Source organism: Leptopilina boulardi, unplaced genomic scaffold, assembly GCF_019393585.1.
Source record: "Leptopilina boulardi isolate dan_hultmark-lab unplaced genomic scaffold, ZJU_Lbou_2.1 LbouV2_30, whole genome shotgun sequence".
In the NCBI taxonomy this organism is placed as follows: domain Eukaryota; kingdom Metazoa; phylum Arthropoda; class Insecta; order Hymenoptera; family Figitidae; genus Leptopilina; species Leptopilina boulardi.
The window spans coordinates 1,058,604-1,074,268 of record NW_026137863.1 but is presented as its reverse complement, the minus strand read 5'-3'; the positions used below and the strand labels follow the sequence as shown (position 1 = coordinate 1,074,268).

The 15,665-nt window shown below is 24.7% G+C and overlaps 3 protein-coding genes across 13 annotated transcripts in view; 1 reads left to right on the top strand and 2 right to left on the bottom strand.

Moving 5' to 3' along the window:
- The window catches only part of LOC127282465 (protein cycle), a 29,966-nt gene extending 15,917 nt beyond the window's left edge, over positions 1-14,049 (bottom strand). For 2 of the 7 annotated variants that reach the window (XM_051306711.1, XM_051306712.1), the window contains exons 1-2: positions 13,812-14,049; positions 7,973-8,037 (exon numbers count right to left, since the gene is read on the bottom strand). Coding sequence is in view for 5 of the 7 variants with exons in the window: in XM_051306707.1 (XP_051162664.1) it covers positions 1,665-2,102; positions 4,210-4,298 (527 nt within the window). In the remaining 2 variants the exon portion in view is untranslated. Of the gene's footprint in view, positions 1-1,664; positions 2,103-4,209; positions 4,392-4,590; positions 5,522-7,972; positions 8,038-13,811 lie in introns of those variants that run through there. The other 5 variants (XM_051306710.1, XM_051306709.1, XM_051306707.1 and 2 more) reach the window with 5 other exon arrangements.
- Positions 1-15,665, top strand: part of LOC127282472 (uncharacterized) — a 241,720-nt gene that overhangs the window by 21,081 nt on the left and 204,974 nt on the right. The window contains exons 4-5 of the mRNA XM_051306726.1: positions 871-1,070; positions 14,348-14,402. Of these exons, the coding sequence (XP_051162683.1) occupies positions 871-1,070; positions 14,348-14,402 (255 nt within the window). The remainder of the gene's footprint in view (positions 1-870; positions 1,071-14,347; positions 14,403-15,665) is intronic.
- LOC127282469 (nitric oxide synthase-interacting protein homolog) overlaps positions 14,425-15,665 on the bottom strand; it is a 181,257-nt gene continuing 180,016 nt past the window's right edge. For all 5 annotated transcript variants that reach the window (XM_051306721.1, XM_051306722.1, XM_051306723.1 and 2 more), the window contains 3 exons: positions 15,242-15,645; positions 14,971-15,079; positions 14,425-14,851 (listed from right to left, as the gene is read on the bottom strand). In XM_051306721.1, coding sequence (XP_051162678.1) covers positions 14,780-14,851; positions 14,971-15,079; positions 15,242-15,645 — 585 coding nt within the window. In that variant the 3' untranslated portion in view covers positions 14,425-14,779. The remainder of the gene's footprint in view (positions 14,852-14,970; positions 15,080-15,241; positions 15,646-15,665) is intronic.

Genomic DNA, 15,665 nt, shown 5'->3' with positions numbered 1-15,665 from the left:
CGCGAAACTAGGTCGCTCATTTCGCGTAAATATATTACGGATTTCGCGTAATCAGATTACGGAATCCGCGAAATTAGGTTGCACTTTTGGCGAAACTAGTTCGCGGATTTCGCGGAAATATATCACGGATTTCGAGAAATTAGTTCAAGGATTCCGCGATATTAGGTTTCAGTTTTGGTGAAACTAGTTCGCGGATTTCCCATAAATAGATCACGGATTCTGCGAAACTTGATCGCGGATTCCATTAAATTAGAGGTCGTGATTTTGGCAAAACTAGGTCGCAGATTTGGCGAAACTAGATCGCGGATTCCGTTAAATTAGGTCGTGATTTTAACAAAACTAGGTCGCGGATTTCGCGAAACTGGATCACAAATTCCGTGAAATTAGGTCGCGGATTTCGCGAAATTAAATCACGGATTTCGTGTATTACGTCACGAATTACGCGAAACTTGATCGCGGATTCCATTATATTAGGTCCTGATTTTGGAAAAACTAGGTCGCAGATTTTGCGAAACTAGATCGCGGATTCCGTTAAATTAGGTCGTGATTTTGGCAGAACTAGATCGCGGATTTCGCGAAATTAGTTCACGGATTCCGCGAAATCAGGTCACGCTTTTGGGGGAACAAATTCGTAAATTTCCCTACATTAAGTCACGGTTTTGCGAAACTAGGTTGCGGATTTCGCGAAATTAAATCACGGATTTCGCGTATTACGTCACGAATTCCGCGAAACTAAATCGCGGATTTTGCGAAATTAGATCACGTTTTTTGAGAAACTAGGTCGCGAATTCCGCGAAATTAGATCACGGATTTCGTGAATTTAGATCACTTTATGTTTTGTCTCAATGCCACACTTATTTTTTTTTGCAGATTCTATCCTGGATGACTTGTGGTGTCATGTACTTCAAAGATAATTCTCCATATTCTCCAGTTGCAGACTTTTTAAAACTCGGTCTATTTTTACGGTTATTTTTCACATTTTCTGAATGGAAATTTAACTTGAAAGTAGGGATCTCCGAGGGCTATTTAATTTGTAAGCATCTCCTTGAAGCTGAGAATTCGTCATTAAGGTAAATATTTTAATTTATTGGAAAAATTTAGTTGTACTTTTTGACGTGACAACGTCTTACGTGTATATATAGACCCTCGATTTTTAAAAATTTTAAATTAATTTTCGATATTATTTCTTGATCGAAGGCAAAATTTCAAGTTAAAAAAATACTCTAATCAAATTTTTTTTTTGTTCGTATATATTTTTCCTAGTGTTTTTCTTTGTAAATTATAAATTCTACGAGTTTTTAATCGTGAAAATGTTACATCATATTGCCTTGTATTGCGTCATACATATAATTTTATTTCATTGGTATTATATACGGTCGATGAAACGATTGATGGCTAATGAAAATGATGATCATGATGATGATGTTTTAAAGGCAAGTCAATCGTTCATATGTGAATTCCTCAAACAAAATTCGACTTTTTTTATTGTTCTCAATGAGGAAAACAAAAAAAGGCGAATTTTTATTATTTTATAACATACTAAAGGCAAAAATTGTTTAAACTTTTTACGCATACAGGAAATTTATAACTATATCCGTAAATTCGTTTAATTTGACAAAAATATTTTTTCCCCATGATTAATTTGAGATATTTGAGAAACTTACTCTTGAACATTTGAAAGATTATAATAATTGGGTTCTTGATAGTTTTGATGTTGATAAAGTTGTTCCGTATTGGATGTTGATGTTGATATTTGATTATGATGATTATCACGATGATTTTGATTGTGATTCTCTTGATTAAGTCGTGGTCTAAGTTCTTCTAATGATATGTATTCCTGTGGCTCATGAGTTTGATGAAGTAATTGGGTATAACCCTGTGACATTTCTTGTGCGACCATTTCTGCTACCGGATATCGATATCGAAATAAATCTCCCGATTGAATATCACGTTGTCGTTGATCTTGTTGTTGATGATGATGATGTTGAGGATGACGATAAATCCGAGGGCTTATGCTAGTCAATCTCTCTTTAACGGCCTCGGAATTCCCGAAAACATCCCCGCTGGTTGGCAATAATCCTTCTTCGTCTGAGAACCAAATTCTGTTTTTGTAAAATCGAAATTCAAAAATTTGTTCTTTCCAAAAAAAATTGATTTTTTATTTTGCAATTTTCATGTCAGTTTTTATAATTGCACGACAAATATAATATTGAAAATGTTTTTATAATTTCTCTGAAACTCAGTGCAGTAAGAATTTAGAGGGTTGTGAAAATATTCTCTTTTTTTTTTGAGAAAAATATTTTTTTATTTTAAATTATTTTCAATATTAGTACTAAAGGCAAGAGGTCATTTTCTGTTTTACAGTTTATCTCATTTAGTTTTTTCTTACAATAAAAATGAATGAAATTAAATTTTATTTAATCTGAAAAAAAGTTGTCACTAATTTAAAATACTAAGGATATTTTTTTTTATTATTACTTATTATTATTGATTATTATTATTTTTTTCATTATAATAATTGTTGTTATTATTATTGTTATTATTATTAAAATATTGAAGTTTGCATTGAAAAAAATTTTCAGTTATAATTTTTGAAATTATATGATGCAGTGTAAATGAATTTGCGACCCAATTGACTTAATGGACAATTCTTGATTATGAAATGAGTTTAATTTGAATGTTACGAGAGTAATTTGATTCAATATACAATGTTTATTAAATTTAAATCCATGAACTCGTTATATTAGGTAAATGTATATACGCATTGGCGAGAGAGTATAGTGTGTGACATTATCACTTCCAATAATCTAAACAGAGACTCTATAATTATCGTAAGATTTAAAAGATGAAAAGATCGTGTGCAAGTCAATCAAGATCATTAGATTTTTAAATCCTACATGTTCCATTTTTTTTATTTCTATTTCGATATTTTTTTTTTATTTTTCTTTTATATACATATCAAGAAAGAATTAATTGGACCATTAAATGAAAATTTATAACAATTTTTAGATATTTTTTTTGACAATCAAATTTTTAACGTTTTATATATTGAAATTTGAGAAAAATATTCTTTGTTGAAAATCCAATTGCCCTCGTAATATAATTGAAAGAAAATCAATTTGCTTGCAAAAAAAAAAAAAAAAAATTGTGCCTGTATTGCGTCTGACTAAAAAATGATTTTACTACTTTCTAAAGTATATTTTTAAATTCATGTTTTATATTGTAATCTGTTGAATTCTCTTCACAAATTGGGGGGAAATTTTTAGTTATTTCTTTGTAAGTTTTTTTTTTCGTGAAACACATTTTCTGAGTTTTTTTTTTATTTTATTTTATTATTTTTTGTGAATGCAATTTAATTTTTTTTTTCTAAATTTGTTACAATTTTTAAAAATTAAAATATATATATTCAATCGAAATATTAAAAATTTATTGACAATACAACATTGAAATATTATCTCAAAGAATAATATGTCACATAACAAGAAATGGTATAACTTTTTATATATCTAAATTGTTATAAAACACTTATTTCTGATATATTACAGGATAAAAATCAACAGTTTTGTGACATAATAATAAATATGTTTAAATATATTTATTTCTATTATTATTGTATTCTTTTTGGGGAAAAATTAAAAGTGATGATTAATTTGAAATAATAATAGGTATAATAAATGAGAAATTAGGAAAAGAAAAACAAAAAAAAAACAAATGAAAAATGATAAACTGTAGAATAATAATGTACAAAATATTAGTGATGAATCAGTGATTAATCAATGGATATTGACTGTTATATGTGACGAATTATTATACGCCTCTTATGAAGTATGATAATTACTACTCTCTCGTCAGTAATATTTCTTTATTTTTATGACATTTCGCGAAAGTCTACTTCTTCTTTTCTTCACAATATATATTATAGACACGAGTACTTTTACTTAAAGTTTGTCTACTATATTTTAAATATTTATTAATTTTTATATATTTAAAATAATTATTATTTATATTTTATTTGTATTTCATTATTTAAACTGATTTTTTAATAATAATAATAATAATAATAATAAAAAGTTAGTCCAACTTAGTATCTTCAAATAAAAAAAAATAATTTATAAAAGGGTTTCAGTGTAAGTGTTAACAATTTAATTTTTAACATACAAAATAGATAAAGCAATTGTATTTTTTTTTTCGTTAATCACAAAATATTACCTTCCAATTTCATTGATGTTTCCTTTGATTAGCAGAAAAATATTCCAATACAAAAAATTACACATCAAAATAATAATTTTTTGGACCATTTCAATTTTTGGAAATATTTTTTAGTCAAATTATTATTCTTTCTTTTTTTTCTTCACTTTGTCCTGTTTTCTTTCAATTTCATCCATATTGTTTTGTTTTTTTTGGGTCTTTATTAAGGATAATTGAATATTATAAAACAATTGAAATTGTTGACAATTTAATTTTGTAAAAATAAATTTTTTTTTAAAGGGTTGAGGGGGGGGGGTATTGAAAATCGAATTAACGAAGACAATATGAGATAAGATGATAAATCAAATAAATGACCTCGACCTTGATAATCTCTCGGCTTACCGAAGAGCGCATATATCCACTTTGAGGATGAGGCGGCATCCTCGACTATTTCAGAAGGCGTTGAGCCTTCTTTTTTTATAGACGATTCACTCGTGCTTTGTCACGTGGTCACGACCCAAAGGGCCTTTTCTTCTTATTTGGAATTAAAAAGAAATAAAAAAAAATCGAAGTTTATAAGTAACGCAGGTGTACTTTTTTTTTTAAAACTTCTCTCTTATAATTTGCTTTTCTTCTTCTTCTTCTTCTTTTTAATGATTTTCCTTTTTAATTCATATATTGTATATCGACTTTTTATTTTCTTTTCCTTTTTTCGAATTTTTACGCTAACAATATATATCTATAGCACTTCTTTTGTTATAATACGTATCACATTTTTTTTCTTTTTTTTTTTCTAACAATATCACATCGTTTCGGTAACAATTCCTTTATCACTTTTTTTTCACAGTAACAATGCCTTTTCAAAAAATTTCAACAAAACAATTTTCAACACTAAAAAATATAAACAATAAAATTCACAATTATAAAGAAAAACAACTTTTCACAACTAAATTCTTCATATTTTTTCCTTCTTTCCAAAATTGGACAAAGGAGCATTTTTATTTTCTATACACTTTTTGCCTTTTTTTTTGTCCGTAATTTTCTTTTCGTTTTAAAAATAATTTTCTGCTTTTTATTTTGCATCGATGTCTTTCATTTTTAATTTTATATTTAAATAGAGTTTTATAATTGATGAGAAATACATTTTGTTAATTAAAATTTTTTTTTTCTTTCTTCTAAATTGGTGATTTTTTTTGGTGAATAATATTGAAAAATTGAAAATCTATTTTTGAAATTTTGTAAAATGATCGCGTATTAGTGTAATTGACTCCGAAACGGCGGGAGTCACGAGAGCGACTAGTAAGTCGCGCGACCGCGGCGAAAGAACACCACGTGGTCGCGTGCCGAGGCGCAGGTGGGAGTGACTGAAACCGCCCTATACCATCATGCTTATAGAAGATTTGCACTAGGCAAAAGTTACTCCATCCCCAATTGGGGGTGGGTCGAATCCATTTGCGCCAGCGCGATTCTCATCTGTTAAATGATTAAAAAAAAAAGAATCTCTTATCTATACACTGAAAAAAAAAATTTATTTGATTCAAGTAATAGGTTACTTGACTATTATCAAATAAATATTTGTTTTTATTAAATAATTATTATTTGGGTCAGTTTTAAATATAAACAAAAATTATTGGTTCAAACACAATTTTTTTAATTCAAATAAAAATTATTGGTTCAAACACAATTTTTTTAATTCAAATAAAAAATATTTGGTTCAAATAAATTTTTATTTGATTTAAATAAATAATTTTATTAATACGCCAAATAAATTGGCTAGTAGGCTGTGAGACAAATACAGTTTATTTAATTCAATTATTTGATTCAAGTAAATATTTATTTGTTAATAGTAAAGTACCAGGGAAAAAAATGTTTACCTAGATAAGCGATAAGTTTCACTGAAACAGCGATATATTTTACTAAAATAGCGAAAATTTTCGTTATTCTAGAGAAAGATATCACTGTGCCAGATAAAGATTTTTTTTCCGTTTACAAGATTATTTGAATTAATTAAATTTTTTTGAGTGTATAATATAAGACAAAAAAAATTATTATTTTAATTTCTCGATTAAATTATATTTTGCTGATACTTTTTTCTATAAAAAATTTCGAAAGTTAAATTTTTTTTGCATTTATTGATATATTTTGATGTGAAAAAAAGACGAGGGAACATATGTCAATTCTGAATAAAATGCATTTTAGTACATTTTTTCTGAAGAGCAATTCAAGTAGTTGGTTGGCAAATAACGTGATATACTTTAACCGAAATAGTACGTAAAAGATATGAAAAAAGTTTTCCTCGTCTTTTGAACTTGAAAATTAAATTCGAAGTTTGAAAATTAAATTTTTTTACAATGTAGAATGCAATTATTACATTTTTTTTTAAGTATTTTGACTTTTTTGCTATAAATTAGTTAAAATTTACTAATTATCAAAAAAAAAATTTTAATTTTAACTAAATTTTTATCTTTCACTAATTCTTTGAAAAATTAATTCAATAATTAATAAAAATAATATTTTATTGTTAAATAATAAAAAAAAATTTTCACCTGAAATAAAAAAATTTAAAAAAATTTTTTTCAAAAAGTATTTCCGCACATAATGCACATTGGACTAATTAGCGAATGGACACTGATTACTTGAGATTAGCATAGGCGCATGACGATTTAACCTGGAAGCTTGTCGTTTGTCTGTTATACCCATTAATTATTATTAATCGTATAGTTTGTCCAACGTTTGAAGTGACCGAATATATATTGTGTCAGGAAGAGGGAGGCTTTGACCTCCATTAATTAGAATGATTTTTTGGTTACCAAGGATCAACCCCGTTGATTAATTTAAAACGAATTTTCTGACCTAAGCGGATGGGCTTTTCCCTTATCCAATTTACAGTGTCGACCTCGACAAACATACATAGAGATATATATATATATATATATATATAAATCCTCCCTCCCCCCTTACAAATACACACATGATATTAATTCGTTTGTAAAAAAAAAAAAAAAATAAATCAAATACGTCATCTCGCGAGCGTTTCAATCGAACTGAATTGATTAGAACGATTTTATTCATCAATTAATTCATTCAAACATTTTTAGATTATAACTTTGAGAACAGATTTATAAATATATATTTTATTTTATATTTTATTTATATATTTTATTTTACTTTATTTTTTTACAATTATTAAAAATTATTTTTCTAGTAATTTTTATTAATGTTAAAAATTGTGATTATTTTTTTTCAGAATAATAGTTCTTTTTTATCATTTTTGTTACCTAATTATATGTTAATATGTTAATTTGGTTAATTAAAAAAAGTAAATTTTTTTTTAAAAATAATTACACATTTTTATAAATAATTGCTGTGCTTTTTGTATTATAATTTGAATGAAAAAATTTTTGAATTTTTTTTTTTAAATTTTCCTGAGATTTGTTTCGTCTTACAATGATTATTTTATTGAGAAATTTGATATATATAAGCTAGTTTTTCCCTTGTAAAAGTAGTTGACCACTCATTTTCGAAGTTGATTGGTAAGATGACGCCAACTGCCCTCCGGAAAAGAATAAGGGGATAAAAAAAAATTCGTTTTTTCGCTCAGTCAACTAGAAAAAAAAAATCTCCCCTTTTTCTTTCGTAAAACAAAAATTTTCCATTCATAACCAATTTTTTTTTGAGTTTCTAATTCGTTTCTTTATATTTTATTTATGTATATTTTTTCAATTTTTTTTTTTAAATTTTTAAATTTAAATTTTTTTAAGAAAAAAAATATTTTTTTTCTTACCTTCAAATGTACATCGAACTTTGGTTTTCTTGTCATCATTTAATGATTGAATTGCTGTTTATAATCTGTAATTATAATAGAGAACAAATTTTCAATTTTTTACGAAAAATTTATCTTTCTTTTTTTATTATATATTTTTAAACAATAATAATTTTTTTTCTGACCTCCTAAATTTTTTTGTTTTTTTAATTCCACTTTTTGTTTAAAAAACGAAAAAAATGAGATTAAAATTTTTTTTTAGCGGATCCGGAATATAAAAATTACTCTGTATATTAATTGAACACCGGAAATCATTCAGCTGCAAAAATATCTTATCTTATTTTCCTGTGTACCTCTTTTTAATTGGTCGGCTAATTTAAAGCTCCAGACAATAATAATAATAATAAATCCCCAATGAGTACAAAAAAGCTTTGATTTAACGACTTTTTTTTCGCACAGTCGCGTTTAAGAATACACTTAAGAAATTGTTTAAAAAATTTTTTTAATTTTCATATTTATATAGTTAACGTTGCAAAAGTAATTTATTGGAAAAAGAAAATTTTATTTTGAAATATTAATTTTGTTTTCGATTATAATTTTAGTTTTAATGAAAAATAAAAATATATATGCAAACATAATTTGAATGCCAGGTCCCTTATCATTCCTCCATAAACAGGCCCGCTATAGAGAGATAAAGAGAGAGAGAGAGAGAAAGACCGATGATATAACAATTTAACCATTTATTATGTAAACGGTATATCGAGTCTGTAGATGACAGATTGTAGCTTTGTAAATGACGTCTACTCATTTACCTTCCATTGAATTATAAGGTTGTTTAAGTTTTTTTTTTATTTATTTTTTTTTTTTGTACTTCTAGTTTGGAAGTTTGAGATGCTTTTGAAATCAATGTTATAATTTGTTGTTGTTATTATTATTATAACTCTTTACAATATATTTTCGAGAACAACAATAACTTTTGCTTACTGGAGCAAGTGTTTATGCTCCATATAAATTGTGTGGGGAACTTGATAAATTGTAAAACAAAAGGACGACGAATAAAATAAATAAACTAACATAGAAAACAAGAATTACGTAATAAATATTTTTTTTAATTAATTTCGAAAAAAAATTAATATTTTTTCGAAATTTAAAAAATATTTTGATTACAATATAGAAAAAGGGAAAATTTTTCGAAAAAAGTTTAAACAATTTTTAACAAAAAATAAATAGTTTTTGCGATTGATTTTTCTTCTATATATATATATATATATATATATATATATATATATATACGTTACCCTTTATCTCGAATCTTATATAATAATTGATTTTACGGTAATTTTAATTCTAAATCAATTTTAACCTTCCACCGGCTTCTAAAGCAAGGTCTTTAGCCCTAGTCATTGATAGAATTTAAATATTATTTATATAAAATTTTCAAAAAATTCGTTGAAAAATATTATTTCTGAAAAAAAAGAAAATACTTTCAAGAATTAATTCTTGTGCGTTAAAAAAGATAATGGAATACAAAATCAATATAGCGACCCAGTAAATGCAGAGAAAAAGTGAAGGGTTGTCAGTGTCAAGGTAATGTTTTATTCTCATTGGAATAAATATATATATATATATATATATATATATATATATTTGTAATCCTTCAATAATAATTTTGCAAACGTAAATATATTCTTTTGTTATGAAAAATATTGTTCTACTTTTGAGACGTAATACAGTTTTGTGATATATTCACAATGTGATCGTTGAGATGAGAATTTCATGGATTTTAAACAATAATTTCAATTTCTTAGTTTATTAATAAACACAAGGAATTTACTTTTACGATTCAATGGATGTTAATTTTCAAATAAATTGATTTTCTTTCACTGATGAAGTGAAAAACATTTTGATTTTTATTTTCATAATTAACTGCGAGATAAAAGATGAACGATATTCTTTATTACAAAATAAAAAAAAGATTCTTTTCAAAAAAATGTTTCAAAAAATTTTTTTTTTAATAATTTTTATAATTTTTTGATGAAGAAATATATTTTCTTGATTCTAGAATAATTTATTATTTTAACTTCTGCAATAGTTTTTTTTAATTTTTGGAAATATTTTCTTCATTCTTGAATAATTTTTCCGATAAAAGTTTTTTCATTCTTAAATATTTTTATAAAGGGTAATTTTTATGTTCCAGACACCTTAAAATTTTTTTTTTTAATTCCACTTTTTTTTGTTTAAAAAACAAAAAAAAATTGATTTTAATTATTCTTCACTAAAAAAATATTATTATTTTTTTTTATTTTCTTGTTTTTTTTTAAATTAGTCATAGAAATTTATTAAGAAAAAAATTTGCGAATTTCAAAAAAAAAAATTCTTTTCTTATATTAATCGCCTGTGTAAAAATTGAATTTAGTTTCTGTTATACGTGACCCAATATGAATAATATACATAGTCACAAAGGAAGATTGAATCGTAAGGCACATATATTGAGTGAATTAAATGGGCCTTAATTCAATTTTCTTCGGATCATATATATGCGTGCAAGCCTCTCTCTCTCTCTATATATATAGAGTCTCAGAATGTAAAATAATAATTATTAACCTAGGTCATATTCTCTATATATGGTCCATATATATATCCAATGGTCAACTAATGTATTATATGATGTTGTCCATTCACCATATGTCACACATATATAGTATGTCTGCGCTTTTACAGAATTTGCATTTGAAACAGTTTTGACCTTTTCATCTAACTATTATATACAACCAGGGAATATCTTGACGCATTATAAGTTTTGCAATAACAAAATAGTCACCCGCTAAGATCAACCTGTTTTGATCCCTGACATTGCTATTTTTGAATTTTCCTTATGGGAAAATGACATTTATTTATTTATTCTATCAACAAATGTCAAAGGTCGTATATAGACAAATAGGAAGAATTTTCTTTTTATTGTAAGAAAAGAAATCACATTTTGATATTTAGTTATTTTTGAATATAGGAAATTTATTTATTAGAAAAATGAAAAAAAAATTCATCTTTAAAGTATGGGCTTAAAATTTTTTTTTATAAATAAATAATTATAAAAAAAAATTTTTTATTAAAAAATTAACAAGAAATTAATTAATATTATATTTAAAAATGATAAAGTTTTTCAATTTTTGGAAAATAATTTTGCAAAAATCAATTCATTGAATAAATTATTTTATAGTTTCTCTTTTTTCTATGAATATATAAATATTTTTTTTAAAAATTGTAACATGAGATATTCAGTGTAGGAAATAGAAAACCTTTTCCATTATTATATTATAAAAATATCGTTTTCTTGAACGTCTTCAGAAAGACTATCTCTCGTCTTATCGAAGAAGAGAAATATTTTTTTTTTTTGAATTTCTCGCGGTTTGCTAAAAAAAAAAAAATAAAAAAACGGTTAAAAAATGAATTCTATTTCTCATGTTCCGCGTCGGAGACACAATCAAATCAAATTGACGGTTTGAGAAAGAAGCCGCATCGTCAACCTATGGCAACCTAGCAAGTGTAATCGATGATTCTTCAAGAAAATCATTTTTTCTTTTTCTATGAAAATAGTTAAATTATTGTGATTATAGGAATATTCGGATTATCTCTGATTGTTTATTAAAAATTTTCATATTTTTAAAGATTTTTATTTATTTCTTAATTTTTTTTTTTAATTTATTCTGAACATTTGATTTAAATTAAAAAAAATTTGGAATAAATTATGAAATTTTATCGAAAGAAAGAAAAAGAAAGTTCATCGGATATAATATAACAATATATGAAATCTAATTTTAAACATCTTTGTATAATAAATTCGAAGGTGCCGGAAAGGAAAATTGCAAGTAGCTAAAACGATAAGTTATCTCGTGTGTTAGCCCAAAGGCGTGTATTTTGTGGGAAAATGACCGTTACACTATGTTCCACATTAACTTTGATACGAGAGGTAATGCGCAACACGTTCACGCAAAAGTTATTACGTAATGTTTAAACTATCTGTGAGCTCAGTCAACCCAATACGACTGTATTTAGCAACTAATAATGATTCTTGCGTCTCACACCTTCTATGAATGAAACTCCACAACCTCAGAATTTTCTTTTTTTTTGGGGTTTATTTTTTTTTTAATTATCTTAGCCCATAAAAAAAATTAATTAACTAATTATTTGATTTATTAATTATTTGATTAATAAATAATTTAATTTTATTAATTATTTAATTAATAACTAATTTAATTTTATTAATTGTTTAATTAATAAATTATTCAATTAATACATTGTTTAAATTAATTACCCAATTAATAAAAAACGATAAATTAATTTAGTTTCAATTTTAGATTTTTTAATTCGCTATAGAATAATGAATTTAAAAAAAAATCGGAAGTGCGTCTCTTTAAAGTTCTTTCAAGTTTCCTCAATTAATATACAATGACAAAATAATTGAAAATAAATTGATTGAAAAATTAATTGTTCTTAAGTAAGAAGCTTTTATCTTAGATTCTGTTGTATTGAAAAACTCTTAATTAAAAAAAAAAATCGTTAAATTTTTTTTCATTTATTTTTTGTGATTTTTTTTTATTTCTAAAAAATATTTATACAAAAAATTAAAAACTAGAAATTTAAAAAAAATATTTATATTTGAAATTCATAGTGACTTGACGTTTATCCGCGCTATGTATTCTTTAAGTCTTATCAATTATGTTGGAACACTATAATAGTATAGACTCTCGAGGCTTCTAATGTTTTCACTTACAAATATGCTCTCCTAGCTGACAATATCAATGCAAACCATGTGTTTGTAATTCGTGGCGTGTGCAGAATTCTCTCATATTCACTTGACAATAGTAAATGCACGAGTGCAATATGCAATATATACATCGTATTGCTGTTTATACAAAACCAAACAGATTGCATCTCAAAAAAAAGAAAAAAGAAAAAAAAAACCTTCCTGATAATAGAAAAAGAAAAATTTTTCTTCACTCTGCTCTAGTTAACAAAAAAATTAACATTTTTTTTTTTAAACGATGCCCGTAAATATTTGAAATAAATAATAATATTTAGTAAAAATTAAAATTTCTAAAATAAAGATTAAAAAAATGCAAATTAGAGAATATTTTATCGTTAGAGTCTTTGTATATTGAAAATTTTATCTTGTTTATAAAATTTCTTTAAACAAATAAACATGTAAGTAAACATTTTCCTGTTTCTCTACCTAGATATTTCTTCCTCATATAATTAGCAGAAAAAGAAAACGTTTCCTTTTTTTCTCAATGTCAAGTTTCTGCGAGACACGTGTATACAATTTTTAAAACCTGTTTCAAATCCAGAAAAACTGTTTATATCAGCAAAAAAAAAAAAAAAAAAAAAAATTATATGAAAATACGTATTCAAAAAATATTAATACAAAATTATTTAGAATAAGAAAAAAAAATATTTTATATTCAACAACAAAAATAGTGCAATATTTTTGAAAATTTAAATAATGTATAAAAGAAGAGAAAAAGATAAAAATTTTTTTAATGAAAAAAAAAGAATGATTGAAGAATCATGATAAACTGGTTCTGTAGATCATTCTCATAAAAAATCATTGACTTTTTCATTTGATGCAGTAACCTTCTCGTAACCTTGAACCTATAATTTTTTTTTTTTTCTGTTTATTTAAAAAGCGCGTAAGTTCGCGCTCAACTTTACATAGAAAATAATTTCGAATTTGAGAGAATATTGTGATAAAAAATTAAGCAAACAATTAAACACTAAATATAGAATTGTTAGAAAAAAAAATTGTATTTTTTTTTATAAAAAAGGAATTTACAATTATTTTTTTTGCCAATTTGTCACTTACCCCCTTTTTTTCTCAATAATTGAGACACAATGAACCGGTTACTGTTGATATAAACATCTTGGTTTTGATTACAACACTTTTACACGCAAAAAGAAAAATTAACTATAACAAAACAACACAATATGCGCGAATAAAACGTGCGATGTATGAACATATATATATTGAAAAATTGATGGCGCGCGATCACGATGAAAAGACGCGAACTTTAAACAGCAATGAGAAAAAGCGCGTTTGTCTTTGTTACAATGAATACTGAATGACCAACTGAGTTCACATTTTTATTTCATTATTATCGATAGCGACAATACAGAAAATAAGAAATAAAAAAATTATTTATTTAATGTAAAATAAAATTTTGTTTTTATTAATGTTAAATTATAATCTTTTTTATTTTAATTTAGAAAAATTTTTAATTCATATTTTTTTGTTTTAAATTAAAAACTGATTTTTGAAGGAAAACAATAATTTTAATTATTTCAATTTTTGTTTTTAGTATAAATATTAAATTAGCATTCTTCTTTTTTTTCTGATTACAGATTAATTGAAAACTGCATTGCAACGGATTCAAAGTTCTATGGACATTTTTTAAAGGTAAGAATTTAAAATATATAAATTTTAGTAATAATAATAATTTTTATTAACAGTTATAAATGGACTAACAAAATAAAAATAATTATTATTTATAATTGTTGTTTAATTATAAAATTTATTTCTTTTGAAATTCTCTTGTTTCTTTAAAATTGGAAAAATTTTTAAGAGAAAAGAAAAATACGTACTTTAATGAATTAATAGAAAGAATAATTAAATTAGAAAGAAATTTTTATCTTGAAAATAATCTAAATAATTGGCTAAGAAAAATTATAAATAAAAAGTAAATTACTTAATAATTATAAAGATTGGTCTCTATTTTTTTTTCTTTTTTTTATTCTAGGAAATTGTAGATGTTGCCCAAAATTATTTACCAGTATTTACGCTTGTAAAACTGGTCTCTCGTGTTTTCCTTCTAAATTATCATTAACAGCCGAATATCCAGTAGCTCCCTGAAAAAAAAACAATTTCTCAACATTTTATTTATATAAATAAACTATAAATTTATCGCAATTTTATTTGCATATTTCTAATTTTTTTTTTTTTTAAATTTATTTATTTATCGTCTTACCCTTTGAAGTGGTATTATATCACTTTCAGAAATTTTTGAATTATCCAAAGGATTAATCCAATCTTTTTTCAATAGTTTCTCAACACATTCCATTGTTACAACATCGCCTCTGGAAAAATTAGATAATTTTCAAAATAAAAATTTATTTTCTAAAGTAAATTAATTATTATTTTTATTAATTTATTTTAAATTTCGCAATATTTTAAGAAAAAGGGTCTTTTAATTTTAATTATTTTCATACAAAGATGAAAATAAAAAAAAAGAAACTCACGTTGTTTTTATAACTGCACAAGGTACACTATTATTTAGAACATCGTGTGTGATTGGACACATATATCTTGCTTCTTTGACAATAATTGAACGTTTATCATCAGGATCTTTAACTTCAGTAAATTTCACTGGAATTAAATCTTTGACTTTTAAAATATTTCCACTAATTGGACAGTAAATAGTTTTATCTGGTTTTTGAAGTTGAATCTCTTTTGATTCAGGTGTTTTGGCTGGAATCCAAAAACTTGGCAATACCTTATCCTGTCCATTGCTCATATTTGAAATTGACGTTGATGCTTCCTCTCTTTTTTTCATTAAATTTTGTGATACAATATTTTTCTCGCCATTGAGAAATTTTTTTAGTTTCTCCAATTCTTCGTTCGCTGTTTTCTCTTGTACTTCGTTCTAAATTAAAAATGTTTTTT